Source organism: Carassius carassius, chromosome 20 (genome assembly GCF_963082965.1).
Source record: "Carassius carassius chromosome 20, fCarCar2.1, whole genome shotgun sequence".
NCBI lineage: Eukaryota > Metazoa > Chordata > Actinopteri > Cypriniformes > Cyprinidae > Carassius > Carassius carassius.
This window is the reverse complement of record NC_081774.1, coordinates 14,832,855-14,845,860: the sequence shown is the minus strand read 5'-3', so window position 1 is coordinate 14,845,860 and position 13,006 is coordinate 14,832,855. Positions and strand designations below refer to the sequence as shown.

At 35.8% G+C, this 13,006-nt stretch overlaps 1 protein-coding gene across 3 annotated transcripts in view; it reads left to right on the top strand.

Annotated features, from left to right (window-relative positions):
• dlgap1a (discs, large (Drosophila) homolog-associated protein 1a) overlaps positions 1-13,006 on the top strand; it is a 45,532-nt gene that overhangs the window by 17,194 nt on the left and 15,332 nt on the right. For all 3 annotated transcript variants that reach the window (XR_009422583.1, XM_059501814.1, XM_059501813.1), the window contains exon 4: positions 41-278. Coding sequence is in view for 2 of the 3 variants with exons in the window: in XM_059501814.1 (XP_059357797.1) it covers positions 41-278 (238 nt within the window). In the remaining variant the exon portion in view is untranslated. The remainder of the gene's footprint in view (positions 1-40; positions 279-13,006) is intronic.

Here is a 13,006-nt window from a genome sequence, read left to right as displayed (position 1 = left end):
TTTCTCTCTGTATCTCCCCTCTCTTCTCCTCTGCCTGCAGGTGAGTGAGGTTGAGGTTAACGGGCAGATTGAGGCAGTGTGTGAGAGTATGTTCAGTGAAATGGAGTCACAGGCAGTGGACGCCCTGGACCTGCCCATGCCCGGGTGCTTCCGCATGAGGAGTCACAGTTACGTGCGTGCCATCGACCAGGGCTGCTCGCAGGATGACGACGGGCCTTTGCTACCGGCCTCCCCCCCAAGGACCACCACTACAGTCAGAACCATCCAGAGCAGCACAGGTCAGCATGCAAATACATTATCGTTTTGTTGTTCTGTCTATCCATCTGTTGTCCTATCATTCATACTGTTGTTCTATCTGTCATCTAGCAGTGCACTCTAGCAGTTAGGGGTAGGGTAAAATATACTGTTTACATGCATTTTTAAGCATTCCGATTTAAAAACAAGTGATTTTAAGCTGTTAAAATGCATTGAGTAGTGAAAGAAAACCCATTTAGGTATATGTGCGCACTGTCTCTGAACGATGTCAGAGAGGTGCACACATGAACATAGAGCACAGGAGTATTGAGTTATTTTTGCCACTTTATAGTCCTTGAATGGTTAAATACACATACTTATTTGTGCCAAAATGCCTCTCTTAGTAGTGATTTAGGTCTTAAGTGAAAGCAAAAGGCTAAGAAATACAACACGTGTAACAGTATATTGGATCTTGGTAGCTCTTAAAGTGACAGCAGTCTAATATTTCTTCAATAATGTTGATCAAACAAAAGACAGAAATTATGTCACTGCTCTTGACTAAATCACTTTTTGTAACTTTAATAAGAAGAAATATTTAATTTATACAGTGAAGAATATGCAGTGTTTTTCTACATTTGATTACTTTATACAATGTAGCATTTCTGATGTATTTTTTCCTACTGTAATTTGTTGTCCAATTGCTTGTAATTAGTTTCTTATTCTTGTAGGGCTGGGCGATATATCTAACGACATACAGATGAATCGCCTTCGATAATGAACGCGATATTGCGTAGCTTGTCAGCGATCTACGGCTCTTTCTATTAAATGCCACTCCAATTATAAGCAGGTGATGGCGATTTAGCGGTAAAAGCCCTATATTCTTGTTTAATCACAGATTTTTACTTGCTTTTTTTCTTGCTTTTTTGGGCTAGTATTATTTTTTTGTGATATTGACACTGTTAACAAGAATTATGAAATTTCCATGGTATCAAAACTTTGTATATCATAAAGACCTTATTTAAAGTATCATATGTATCATATGGCCCACCCCTTTTAGCAGTATATAAAACTCTCTATCATGTATCAAGGAAGTTGTCAGAGGAAGAATCAATATTTTTTTTGTTGTCTTTTCTGTGGTCCACAACATGTTTATCCTCAGAAGCCCTGGCAGGATGTGTCTAATTTTCTTTTTATTAGCACTGCGAGGCAATAACAGCGGTAATGGGGAAACTGAATGATTGAGTGAATTTGATTGATTGAATCTGATAACGAAGAGTAAATCATTGCATGTGATCTGAAGAGTAACCTGTCATGTTATTGAGGAACATATCAAATGGAAATTTGAGTATCTTTAAAAGAATTATACACTTATACATGTAATTGCTCGGCATCCAAACTGAGATTTGAAAATAGATTGTGATATTTCAAGTGACCAACAGTGATCCAGATGTCAGGCAGAATGTGTGAACTCAGTGTGACCTGTGTCTGCTTTTGCTCTGGGGTTTTCATTCATCTGAAAAACCCCAGTGATCACTAATCCACCCCCAGCATCAGAACCCAGTTTGATTTCATCACAGTTGACATCTTCATAAAATTGTGCCCACAGTGTCTTGAAAATGCAAAGCTTTTGTTTACTATTGAACTAAACTTATTGGGGAAGCCTGTCTGTTCTTAAAAATAGTTTGCCCTAGTTTAAATGTGATTATAAAGATTTTTTGTTTGTGCTGTTTATCACTAGTATGCGTTTCTGTTGTTGGCCATTATTGGTGGGCTGTATTACTGAAAACAAATGTATTGCCGGTGAAAATAAAATGTCTGTTTTGACAAGGAATCAGTTTTATTTCTGCAGGAGAGAGCATTTGAGTTCAGCAGTACTGCATGATACATCATATCATGAACAAGATGAACGATTATCAATGCATGAATCTAACTCAATCAGAATGCAAACAATTTCTGGCACAGTTTTATTTTACTATTTTTTTTATTATTATATCACTGTACAGTATGTAGATAGAAATAATCATATGTGACATGCTTTATCATAGGGCTGGGCTAGATATTGAGTTTGTACGGTATTTCGATATATTCTTTATAAGCAATATATGGGGCAATACCGTTTATATCGATATACAGTAGATTGAAATGAGTGAATCAGCACATCTGAAAAATATTGTGGAGGACACAGACTCTGCTGCTGCGGAGAAAGTGCATGATCCAATTTTTTCTAAACATGTGACAAGTTTTATATTAAGAAGTTTTATATTAAGAAACTATAAACCATACTATAGTATGGTTTATAGTTTCATATACTTTATAGTGGCTTGCCCCGTCAGATCCTGTGACAGAAAGGCTGTGTGTGAGGCTGACAGAGACTCTACTTAAGCTGTTTAATGTGTTTGAGATGTGCTGTTTTCCTTAATGAATAACTTACATTTTACAGGTAAATTCTTTATCTATACATTTTAGAAAGTCATGGAAATATTACAATTTTACTGTCAGGAGTGCATGATCCTTCTTGGGTAATCTCTGCTAAACTTCACTTCAGAGAACGAACACCACCATGCGCATGTGTGCCAAACAGACAGAGTGAAATAGACTAAAATATATATTAGCTGAAATATTTGTAGTTGGAGAATGTGACGTAAAGTTTTGAAGCTATAAGTAAGTGTATTTTTATGATGGCACTAACTGGAAAGTGACTGTAATTGGGTAATCAAAACAGCCTAATACAAATCTGTGCTTTTGTTCTTATGTATGACCCTGTAGCACAAAACCAGTCTTAAGTGTCAATTTTTCTAAATGTAGATTTATACATCATCTGAAAACGGAATAAACAAGCTTTCCGTTGATGTATGGTTTGTTAGGATAGGACAATATTTGGTCCAGGTACAACTATTTTAATATCTGGGATCTGAGGTTGCAAAAAAATAAAAAATATTGAGAAAATCGCCTTTAAAGTTGTCCAAATGAAGTTTCCACTGCTCCAGAGTCCAGTGGCAGAGTTACTACTCTTCCAAAATGCTTTCACTTTCCAGTAATACCACTTACAGTTGACCAAGGAATATCTAGCAGTGATGAAATTTGGCATCCTATCACTGTACCACACTTGAATTCACTGAGTCCTTTAGAATGACCCATTTTTTCACAAATGTGTAACTGTCACCCCCCATTTTTTAAATAGGCATTAAAGTGCTCTATCCAAACTAAAATTGCTGTAATTTATGAACAATTTGGAATATAAACATAAGGTTGGTCTCTTTTTAAAGAAGAAAATTAGCAGATTTTGGCAAAAGTGGAAAATTTGCAGTATCAAAAAGTTATAGAAGTTTAAATGTACTGTAAATAATATGTGCTACATTAATTTTATTTTATTTTATTTATTAGAAATATTTTACATAACAGGTTTTACTCTAAAATTAGTATAAAATTAAAGCCTTGTGTCTAAATTAGTTATTTTATAAATTTGAAGTTGATATGAAAAATTTAGGTTCCTGTGAGATTTTATTTAGGGCGTCATACCACACACAGCCACTGGGAGTCATCAAAACTATTTTGAATTTTGCTTAATGCATTTTTCTCTAGATATCTCTGTGAATTTTACTTCTATCTCAAAATAACCACCAAATATGAAATCCAAGATTATAAAAAGTTTTATGACACTTGACCCTGCCCACTAAGGGGGAGGTGACCGCCATTAGATTTTAAAGTACCATTTCTATGGTAAAGCAATGTCCGATTTCAAAATGGTTTTCACAGGATGAATCTTGGGCTTCTAAGCTTTCAAATAATATATGATTTATGATGATTACTAAAATATTTTATAGAGAAAAAGACAACAACAAAAAAGAGTGTCAAGCGTCCCACAGGTGGGACGGTGACAGTTATGGGGTTTGGCTATTAAATACTGTACATATATGTGTATATATGCAAAATGTATAAAGCAGGTCAGGTACAGAACAGTAAAATGTTGACAGAAGCATTATCACACAATCATCACTGGACACTAGTCACTAAAAAATCACCAATTCTTACTGAAAATGAATGACTTCAGGATGTTGTGTTGCTGCAGGTTGCTGTCACTGTGAACAGGGTTTAAGTTTGACAGCGTCTCTGATGGAGTTATCACATTGGCAATTAGTTTGGAAAAGCCCAAGCGTGTAATACTTGTCAGTAAAAACATTAAATGAGAGATTATCCACAACGTTGCAAACGTTGACATGTTGCATTTTAATAAATCAGGATGCTCAGAGAATTGTCTGATGTTGTAATCCTTATTGGAAGTTGCATTCACTCTGTATGGTGCTTGAGACAGTGCTGCATTCTCTCTCTGCACTAGTAATGCAGATTTGAGTGCTGTGTTCTCCACTCGTCTTTCACTGTTCTCCAAATGCCTGCAGCTAGTCAGAGAGCCAACATATGGCCACCAGCCTCAGTGCATCTATTGAGAGAAGACAGCTGGCTGAGGGAGAGAAAGTGAAGAAATGTTAAAAAGTTTCTTAAAGTCCTATAGGATAACCTTTAGGGTCTCATGTTAGTGCTCACGTCACCTGTGGGTCGATTTAATGGAGAGGAAGTGCAGGCATTTGAACCACATCTTTGAGTCACAGCTTCGGTTATGGCCATTATCATGGTGCTCCAATCGGAGTGGAGCAAAACATCAGGGCATACAGCCTGTCAGAACTGACAAACGGTTATTTCAAAGCTTTCATTTGTATGCCATCCCTCTTGATAAGCAGCCAGACCTTGTTTACATGGAGATTTTAAAAATAATTAGAAGCAGCGTTGTCTAAAGGGGTTGCCCCTTAGATCAATACAGGGGCAGTGATGTTTTAAGACAGCTAATCTTTTCAATTCATCTCACCCAGTGCAATCCACACAAGAACACAAGCAAACAGAATCCTTCAAAAACATTTACTGACTGCTGATTACAAATTGAAAAAAAAAGATATAATGTTATGCTAACTGAGTATTTGTCAGTGTAAGCATTGCTTCAGATATTTAAGTAATTATTCAAGGAAAGTAAACTGTTTAATAATAAACATTTTTCTAAATATTTATAATTATTATTAGCAAAATTATTTATCATTTATAAATTAGAAGAGTTGTATACATTGTTTGAACGTGGTTATTTACATTTACTTTAGTATAAATGACAGTGTTAGTAATATTCAGCTGCATATTTTATTAATAAAATGTTGTTGTTGTTTTTTTTTGCATTATGTACATTCACTTTGGACATATTTGATTGTTTACATTGATACCTTAGCGAGATTTTAATGATTTTTTTTTATTTTCTTGGTACTGAAGTACTACATTTGACATCCTTAATTTAAATCAAACTAAGCAAACAATGGAAAATAACTGGCTTGTGTATGTTGAGGTGAGATGATATAGTCATCCGCTGCTGAAAGATGTGTGATGTGGATAATTAGAGATAGTGTGTTCCTCTACATTGGCTGCACCTGCCAGCCAGAGGCAGATGTAGTTTGGCAGGGCTGTGGAATCGATTGCTGCCATTTGTTTAAACTTCACATGCTGACAAAACTCAGAAGGGAGCAGGAGCCTGATGTGATGCCTTGGCTGGGGTGACTCTGGCAAGAGATGTGACAGACAGACATGCCCTGACCTTCTATCTATGGCTGACATTGATTTGAGAATGAGAATTGTTGTGCGTTTGAGTGGTGTTTGTTAAAGTCGGTATGTACCCAACACCAAAGGAATTGGCGTGGTCTTGATTTGCCTTTTGCAACCAGTTTTACTTCTGTAATATGTGAAGCAGGGACATTCAATCACAAAAATAGAGAAAGTGTCTTAAGGCAATTTATGCGAAGAACAATAATTATGAAAATAACTATAACAATAACTACTTTAGTGTCCACACCAGTGGATGTTACCTTCTGTCTGTTTGTAAGCATGCACTGCAATTAGGTCATCTGTCGCTTTAAAGCGCTCAACATTAAAAAGCTCATTCTGATTGCTTTTTATTATTTATTAGTTGGATAAAAATTGTTCTGAAAAAGATTACAATGATATTTTTTTTTCTCTGTGTGGTAGTTATCGCTGTGATGTGGACTTTACTGTTCTCATAGAATTAGAATGATTAACATAACTTTATGTAATTATTATTAGTCGTCATCTTTAATGCGATTGGCCCTTTGCATGAAAAATAAAGCCAGAATAAATGCAAGTTAGCTGCAACAGTCACAAAATAGCGATTTGGTGGCAAGTTAAAGGAATAGTTCACCCACAATGGAAATTATTTCATCATTTATTCACCCTTATGTCTTTCCAAACTTGTATGACCTTTATTTGAAGGATGTTTCGACATGAAATGAAAGTTACAGGGGTTCATTGTTATGTCCGACCCCCATTGACTTTCATTGTATGGACAAAAAAAAAAAAAAAAAACTGAGACACTACTTAAATCATCTTCTTTGTTCCACAATGAAACGAAAGTCATGCAGGTTTGGATCCGACAGGAGGGTGAGTGAATGATATGTATCACTGAGCTGTAGATACATTGTCCAGTCTTCCCCATCCAGTGCAAACCGTTCCAGATGTCCTCGCCACAGAGACCCGACCAGATGAATTATGAGATGGCTAATTGAGGGAGCTGTCAGGGTTGACATTGAGAGGACACCTTCCTTCCCTTCATCCCCTTCAGAACAGCACTGTGCATTCAGACGAACAGAGCGGCACCATCTGCCTGGTACACAGCAGGCCCTTATCACACGCTGCAACACTGCCTTTGGGGTAGTGAGCAAAGTCTTTGAAGTGGAGTGTAGCAAAGTTTAGGATTTTACACTTTATTGTTTATGTTCAAAATGTTCCACTGAAGCTGTTATTCATGTTTATTTTATCATAATAACATGCAGCTTTTGATAAATTGTTAATGGCTTGGCTTTGCTGAGTATTTGTCTTTTAGTACAACTAATTAGCAAACCATTAGTGTGCAACATCTCATCCTCACCACAGGGGGCAGACAATGAGTCAGAAAACATAATGAGTCTTGTTCTCAGGAGCACGCTCGCATGTTAAATGAGTCATGAATGTGATGGGCAATTTCTTCCATTAATGTCACCCATTCCCCTGTATTATTTTAATAAAAAGGCATTGCACTCTTGTGCCTGAATTTGCAGCCTTTAAAGAAATAGTTAACCCAGAAATTAAAATGTTGTTGTCATTTACTCACCCTCAAGTCATTCCAAACCTGTCTACATTTCTTTCTTAGGTTGAAAACAAAAGAAGATATTTTGAAGAACCAGTTGTTGGTTCCTCTTAACTTCTGTAGTAGGAAAAGAAGTACTATGGATGTTTGATTACCAGCATTCTTTAAAATATCTTATTTTATGTTCACATAACATAAGAAAGAAGTTCATACAGGTTTGGAACAACATGAGGGTGAGTATATGTTGACAAAATTTGAATTTTTGGGTGAACTATGCTTTAATTCCTCTGTCTGGACTAGGATGGCCATTTCTATAATGACAAAAAGAGGACATTTTGCAGGATTCGTGAAGCCATGATAAAAACTAAATCAGTGGCATAAAATAAACATTTCCAAAAAGGGATGATACTTTCCCCCTTAAATTGATTTCAAGTGACAGTTTTTTTATATATATTTACTAGGACACATTTTTATTAAATGCATCACCTTTCATGTAAATTAATATGTTTGTTCAATAAATGCAATTGGAATACTAAGATACTATAGGGCTGTTACCAACAAAATGAAATCAATATTAGCAAAATCCATCTTTGCACTACAAAAGTGGCACACATTCTGCGTCTAAAGTGGCATTTAGATGTATTTACACAGATGTTTAAAGCTAATCAGAGATACCATAAAAGCATTTAAACATTTAAATAATGTTAAGAAATTTTGTTAAATATAAAATATACTGAGTATACAACTATGAAAAGATAATTATGAAACTGAAACTGCCAATTGTTGGCAACAAGTCATTGTTTTTTTCAATGATTGAGTCTTTGAATTATTCAAACAGTTTGTTTGAAACAGAATGAAGCAAGTGACTTGCTAATTTTGGAACTAAGCACTAATATACAACTCTTGCAATGTTTCCCAAGATACGCTGAAAATAGTAGGAGGAGTATACTAGTTTGCTATTATTTTAGAAAGTATAAAATAGTGATCTTAAAAGGAGGTCAAATGAGTATCCGTTTCAAGTCTGCGCCAGCAGATGGACATGTTATTTCAAAACTGGACTCTGCAACCTAAAACCGGACGGATGGCCACCCTAGTCAGGACACAGATTCAGTTGACTGGACTTGTTGCTTTATATCAGTAACATTAAAACAAAAATCCAGAGCATGTGTGTGTGTGTTTACACAGTGGAGTTTGCTTCTTAAATATTAAAGCGAGCTTGAGCTGTACATCATGAGTGGAGGTTTCTGACCCCCAACAGGCAGAGACTGATTATGAGAGATGGTGAAGTAAAAGGCAGGAAGTTTGGAGAAGCAGCCAGGGGTTAGATGTTGACAGGTGGGTTGTTGCAGTGTGGAGTGTTTGTTTGCACAACGTTACCTTTTTGTAAGGCTCACTGCACAGTGCGCTCCAATGACGCTTTAGCTGTGAAGTCCCTCAGGCTGCAACTGCAAAATCCTCCCACTGTCTCTAAACTGTGTTCCTGGCCCAGCAGCAGCTATCATTTAGACTCATAGTCAAAGGATGGAGGCTATTTTAGAGCTGTCCTCAGTCTATGTATGGCAGGAAAATACCACAGCTGCCATCTCTGGGACTGATGATCAATGTTCCCTTTGAACTACACAAGTGTGTGGCCTCGCAGCTCTCATGCAGACAGAAAAAAAAAAAATTAGACTGAAAATGTGTGTGAAAATAGCTGGAAATATCTTAAATCAGAGCTAAATGTATGTGCAATGTTTTATCTGTAGTTCATCCGCATGCCCATTGATTTTCAGTATTGAAAGTGAAGCTGTGGGAAAACTTTGCTCTGGAAATTTGCAGCGTTGGTTATTTCACAAGATAAGGACTGAATACTAAAACAGTTCAGTTCATAGCAGCACCAAATATATATTTATTAATAAATTAGTTGGTTTAAAAATTATTCATCTTTGACTTCACAACTACAACTTTTTTATATAATTTGGACATTATTGGTCCTGTTTGTGACTTTATATTCTACAGTCTGGATTATTGTACAAGTTTATGTCTCAAAATGTGACTTTGTCTCACAATTGTGACAGTATTCCACTGTTATTATTTAATTAATTGTATTTATTTATTGTCTCTTTTTTTTAATACTCATTAGATCATGACATTGGTGCTGTTTCCACCCATTATTCAGATGCATTTTCAGTGATTCAATCACAAGTGTTCACTGAAGACACCTTTTAATATTATGCATTTTATACTGTATGTGTCTCTTGTGACCACTTGAGATCAGTCCCTCCTCATTTCATTACACTCTACAGCACTTTCACTTTTTGATGAATAAAGCCATGTTACACTGCTCACAAGTGAGTGGGAAATGAAGTGAATGCAAAGAATATGGATAGCAAAAACTATTTGGATTGTAATCCATGTGATCCGTGTGTTTTGGTACAACGTGAAGTTTGAATCTATTATTTTGGTGTGCTTTCTCAAAACAGATCCCAAATAGTGATCATGTTTTATGTCAGTGTGTGGCAAGGATTCATCTCTTTAGACCAGCAGCCCTGTTGGAAGCAGTGAAAAGTGGACAACTCAAAACATTTTAGTTCCTGTATTCCGTGGGTGGGGGGGGCGTCATAATACCAGGTGTAAATAGGCTCTTAGTTTTGATGTTGAAATAATACTTTTAAAAAGTTATCAAATTATCCAAGTAAAAAGGCATCTGTTCTTAGCAGTACAGTATTGTATTGTATTGTTTCACTTGATTGTCCACCTGAGTGGAAAATTGTCTTTGGCTCACCAGCACAAAATTAGTAGCAACATACATAGTAAAATAAAATCACAATCATTAGTCAAGTTACACATATTACATAAAAGAGAATAAGAAGATACAGTTAATGCCGTATGTGAATTAACGAATTAATGATTTTAATTGCATTTGGTATAAAGGACGTCTTAAACACATTTTACTTGTCTACCTGACTTCAAAGGCTCAAACTGGCTGAAAAGAGGATGAGAACTATCTGCAAGAATAACTTTCTCTGCCTTCTTTGTCCTTTCTACATAAAGTTGTATCAATTGGTTCTGAGGCCTGCCCATTATTTTATTTCCCATGGATAAAATTCTGGGAAGTTTTTTCTTGTAGATGCTCATATACCAGGCAGAAAGATGAAATGTTAAAATACTTTCGGCAATGGATTTATACACAAGATCCCGAGAAGTGCTTATACTAACACTAAGACCACTAAGCTTGAGAAAGAAAAGTCGCTGAGAGAGTATAACAGTATAACTAGTGTTCTGGTACAGTTCATATAACATGATTATATTATTTTAGACTATTTTTTACCTTTATGTTTTTGCATACAATGAAATATGGATAACCTCATGAATGGTTTGTGTTAAATTACATAATACAATAAATGAGTGAACATGTATTTTAATATAATAGAATTTCTTTGTGAAAAATGGCACAGTGAACACAATTCAAGTACATGGGGTGTTTCGGTTCAGGTTCAGGTGGCAAGGGTTTTCTGCACAAATTGGAAAAAGCATAGCTGATGAGCATAGCTAAACTCCTTTTTCTCTGGTTGAGTTGAGCATGGAATCCGGCAAGGTGTGTGTGGGGACGTGTGTGAGGGGTGAAGTGTGAATGTACATGACGTGCATGTAATACTGGTGAGGGCTGAGCTCGGGGCTGAGATATGGATGGGATAATACTGCTGCTGGAGAAGAAGGACCGTCACAGTCACTCTTAGTTGATGCCTGACTCATACACACACACACACACACACACACACACACACTAAACACTTTCACAAGTACAGCAGTGGGAAGCAAGCATTTATCAGTGGAAGTTGCGACGACGCTCTGCCACATTATTCCACATTTTCAGACAGGAGAGTCTCTGCTTGGATGGCTTTGTCAGCTTCTTGTTATCTGCCTTGGTTGAGGAAATTATTTTTTGCATTGTTCCTTTGTATTGCTGACAAAGTGACTTAGTGTGGATTTGGAGTTCAAATACCTTTGCATATTCATGCACACATATTCAGTGAAGGTCATTTCCAGGGCAGTGTGCCAGACACTGGATTGGACAGTGGGTCTGATCAGGCTTTATTTGAATGTAAAACATGCTCAATCATGTGCTTTCTTGTTTAGCATTTGCCTTGCTTTCAACTTTAGGTCTAGAAAGCAACTTAAATCAGATATTCTGAGTAAAACAGTTTTTTTTAACTATTTATTGTGAAGAGTCCTATAGATATACATTTGAACTGAATTAAATGTGTTAATCTTCAGATTTATATGTCTAACATCCTTAGTGTGTAAAAAAAAGGATGTTTATTTAAATATAGGCCATATAAATGTGTATTTAAATGTATTTTATTTATGAAAATGTTATATATTACATTCTTAATCAGTTTTAAGTATAATAAAGAATAATATGTAGCAAATTAGCTCAAAAGGGATATGTATATCAATCAATTCAGTTAATTATAAATAATTACAATTATTTATATCAGATGCCAGTAGTAACTCTCGCTGAATTAATATTGTCATCAACTAATCTGTCCGTCCAGCGAACATTAAGTGTATGTTCATATCAACTCTAAGAAAGGATATTTTCGTGGCCACAGAAAATATCTTTCCTAAAGTATTAATGCATTAGAGCATGTAGCTGGATCAGAATCGTAAAGGGACATTATTCACAAGCAGGACCATAAACTCAATGTAATTAACTATGTAATTTGGCAACCAAAGTTTTATAAACTAAAAGCTAACACACATAACTACTCTAAACAAACAAACATACAATCACTCGTACATAGGGAAAGGGCATAAGTGAACCATTAGAGAAACAAGAAAATGCAGCTATGGAAAAGAAGTCAGTTAACCTTTGAGTGAAACCATCAGTGCCGTTTTACAACGGGGTCTATAGCTTATACTAAACCTGTTTTGTTTAGTTAAATGTATGATACTTGCATTGCCTTGATTGACGAGTGAAGAGACTAAAAGCGAGGCGGGTCACTGAAGAAAGGTCTTTTAAGTTCTGTGGAGGTCACCCCACTTGGGGGTCAAAAAGCCAATGGTGACTTACACTTCTAGAGGGAAAGTTTACGACTCTTGGTCTCCGAACATGGTTATTAGCAGTGTTGAGAAAAGTTACTTTTAAAAGTAATGCATTACAATATTGCGTTACTCCCTAAAAAAGTAACTTATGTTACTTAGTTACTTTTTATGAAAAGTAATGTGTTACGTTATTTTTGCATTACTTTCACATTACTTTTAAAATATGAGCAGGGCTTGATTGTTTTTAATATAAGAAGTTCTGTTTATAGCTAATGTAAAAGCCCTTTCACACCAAAAAGTGTAATGAATAAACCTCTGGCTGAAGGAAAAGTAAATTCACATCTGTACAGTAGAACACAGGAGAAGACGGTTCAACACTCTTCAGCAATAAAAACAAAAAAACAATGAAGCACAATTGTTAGTTTATCTAAAGTTGAACTGGATCATCAAAGGTCAGTAGCAGAGACATTAGTTAATAAAATGGGATTAGATACATTTGTGTTTTTAACATATATTCTGAGTTTGCATTTGCACTGTTTTAATTCATTTTGATCAATGCTAAATCTTTTTTTTTTT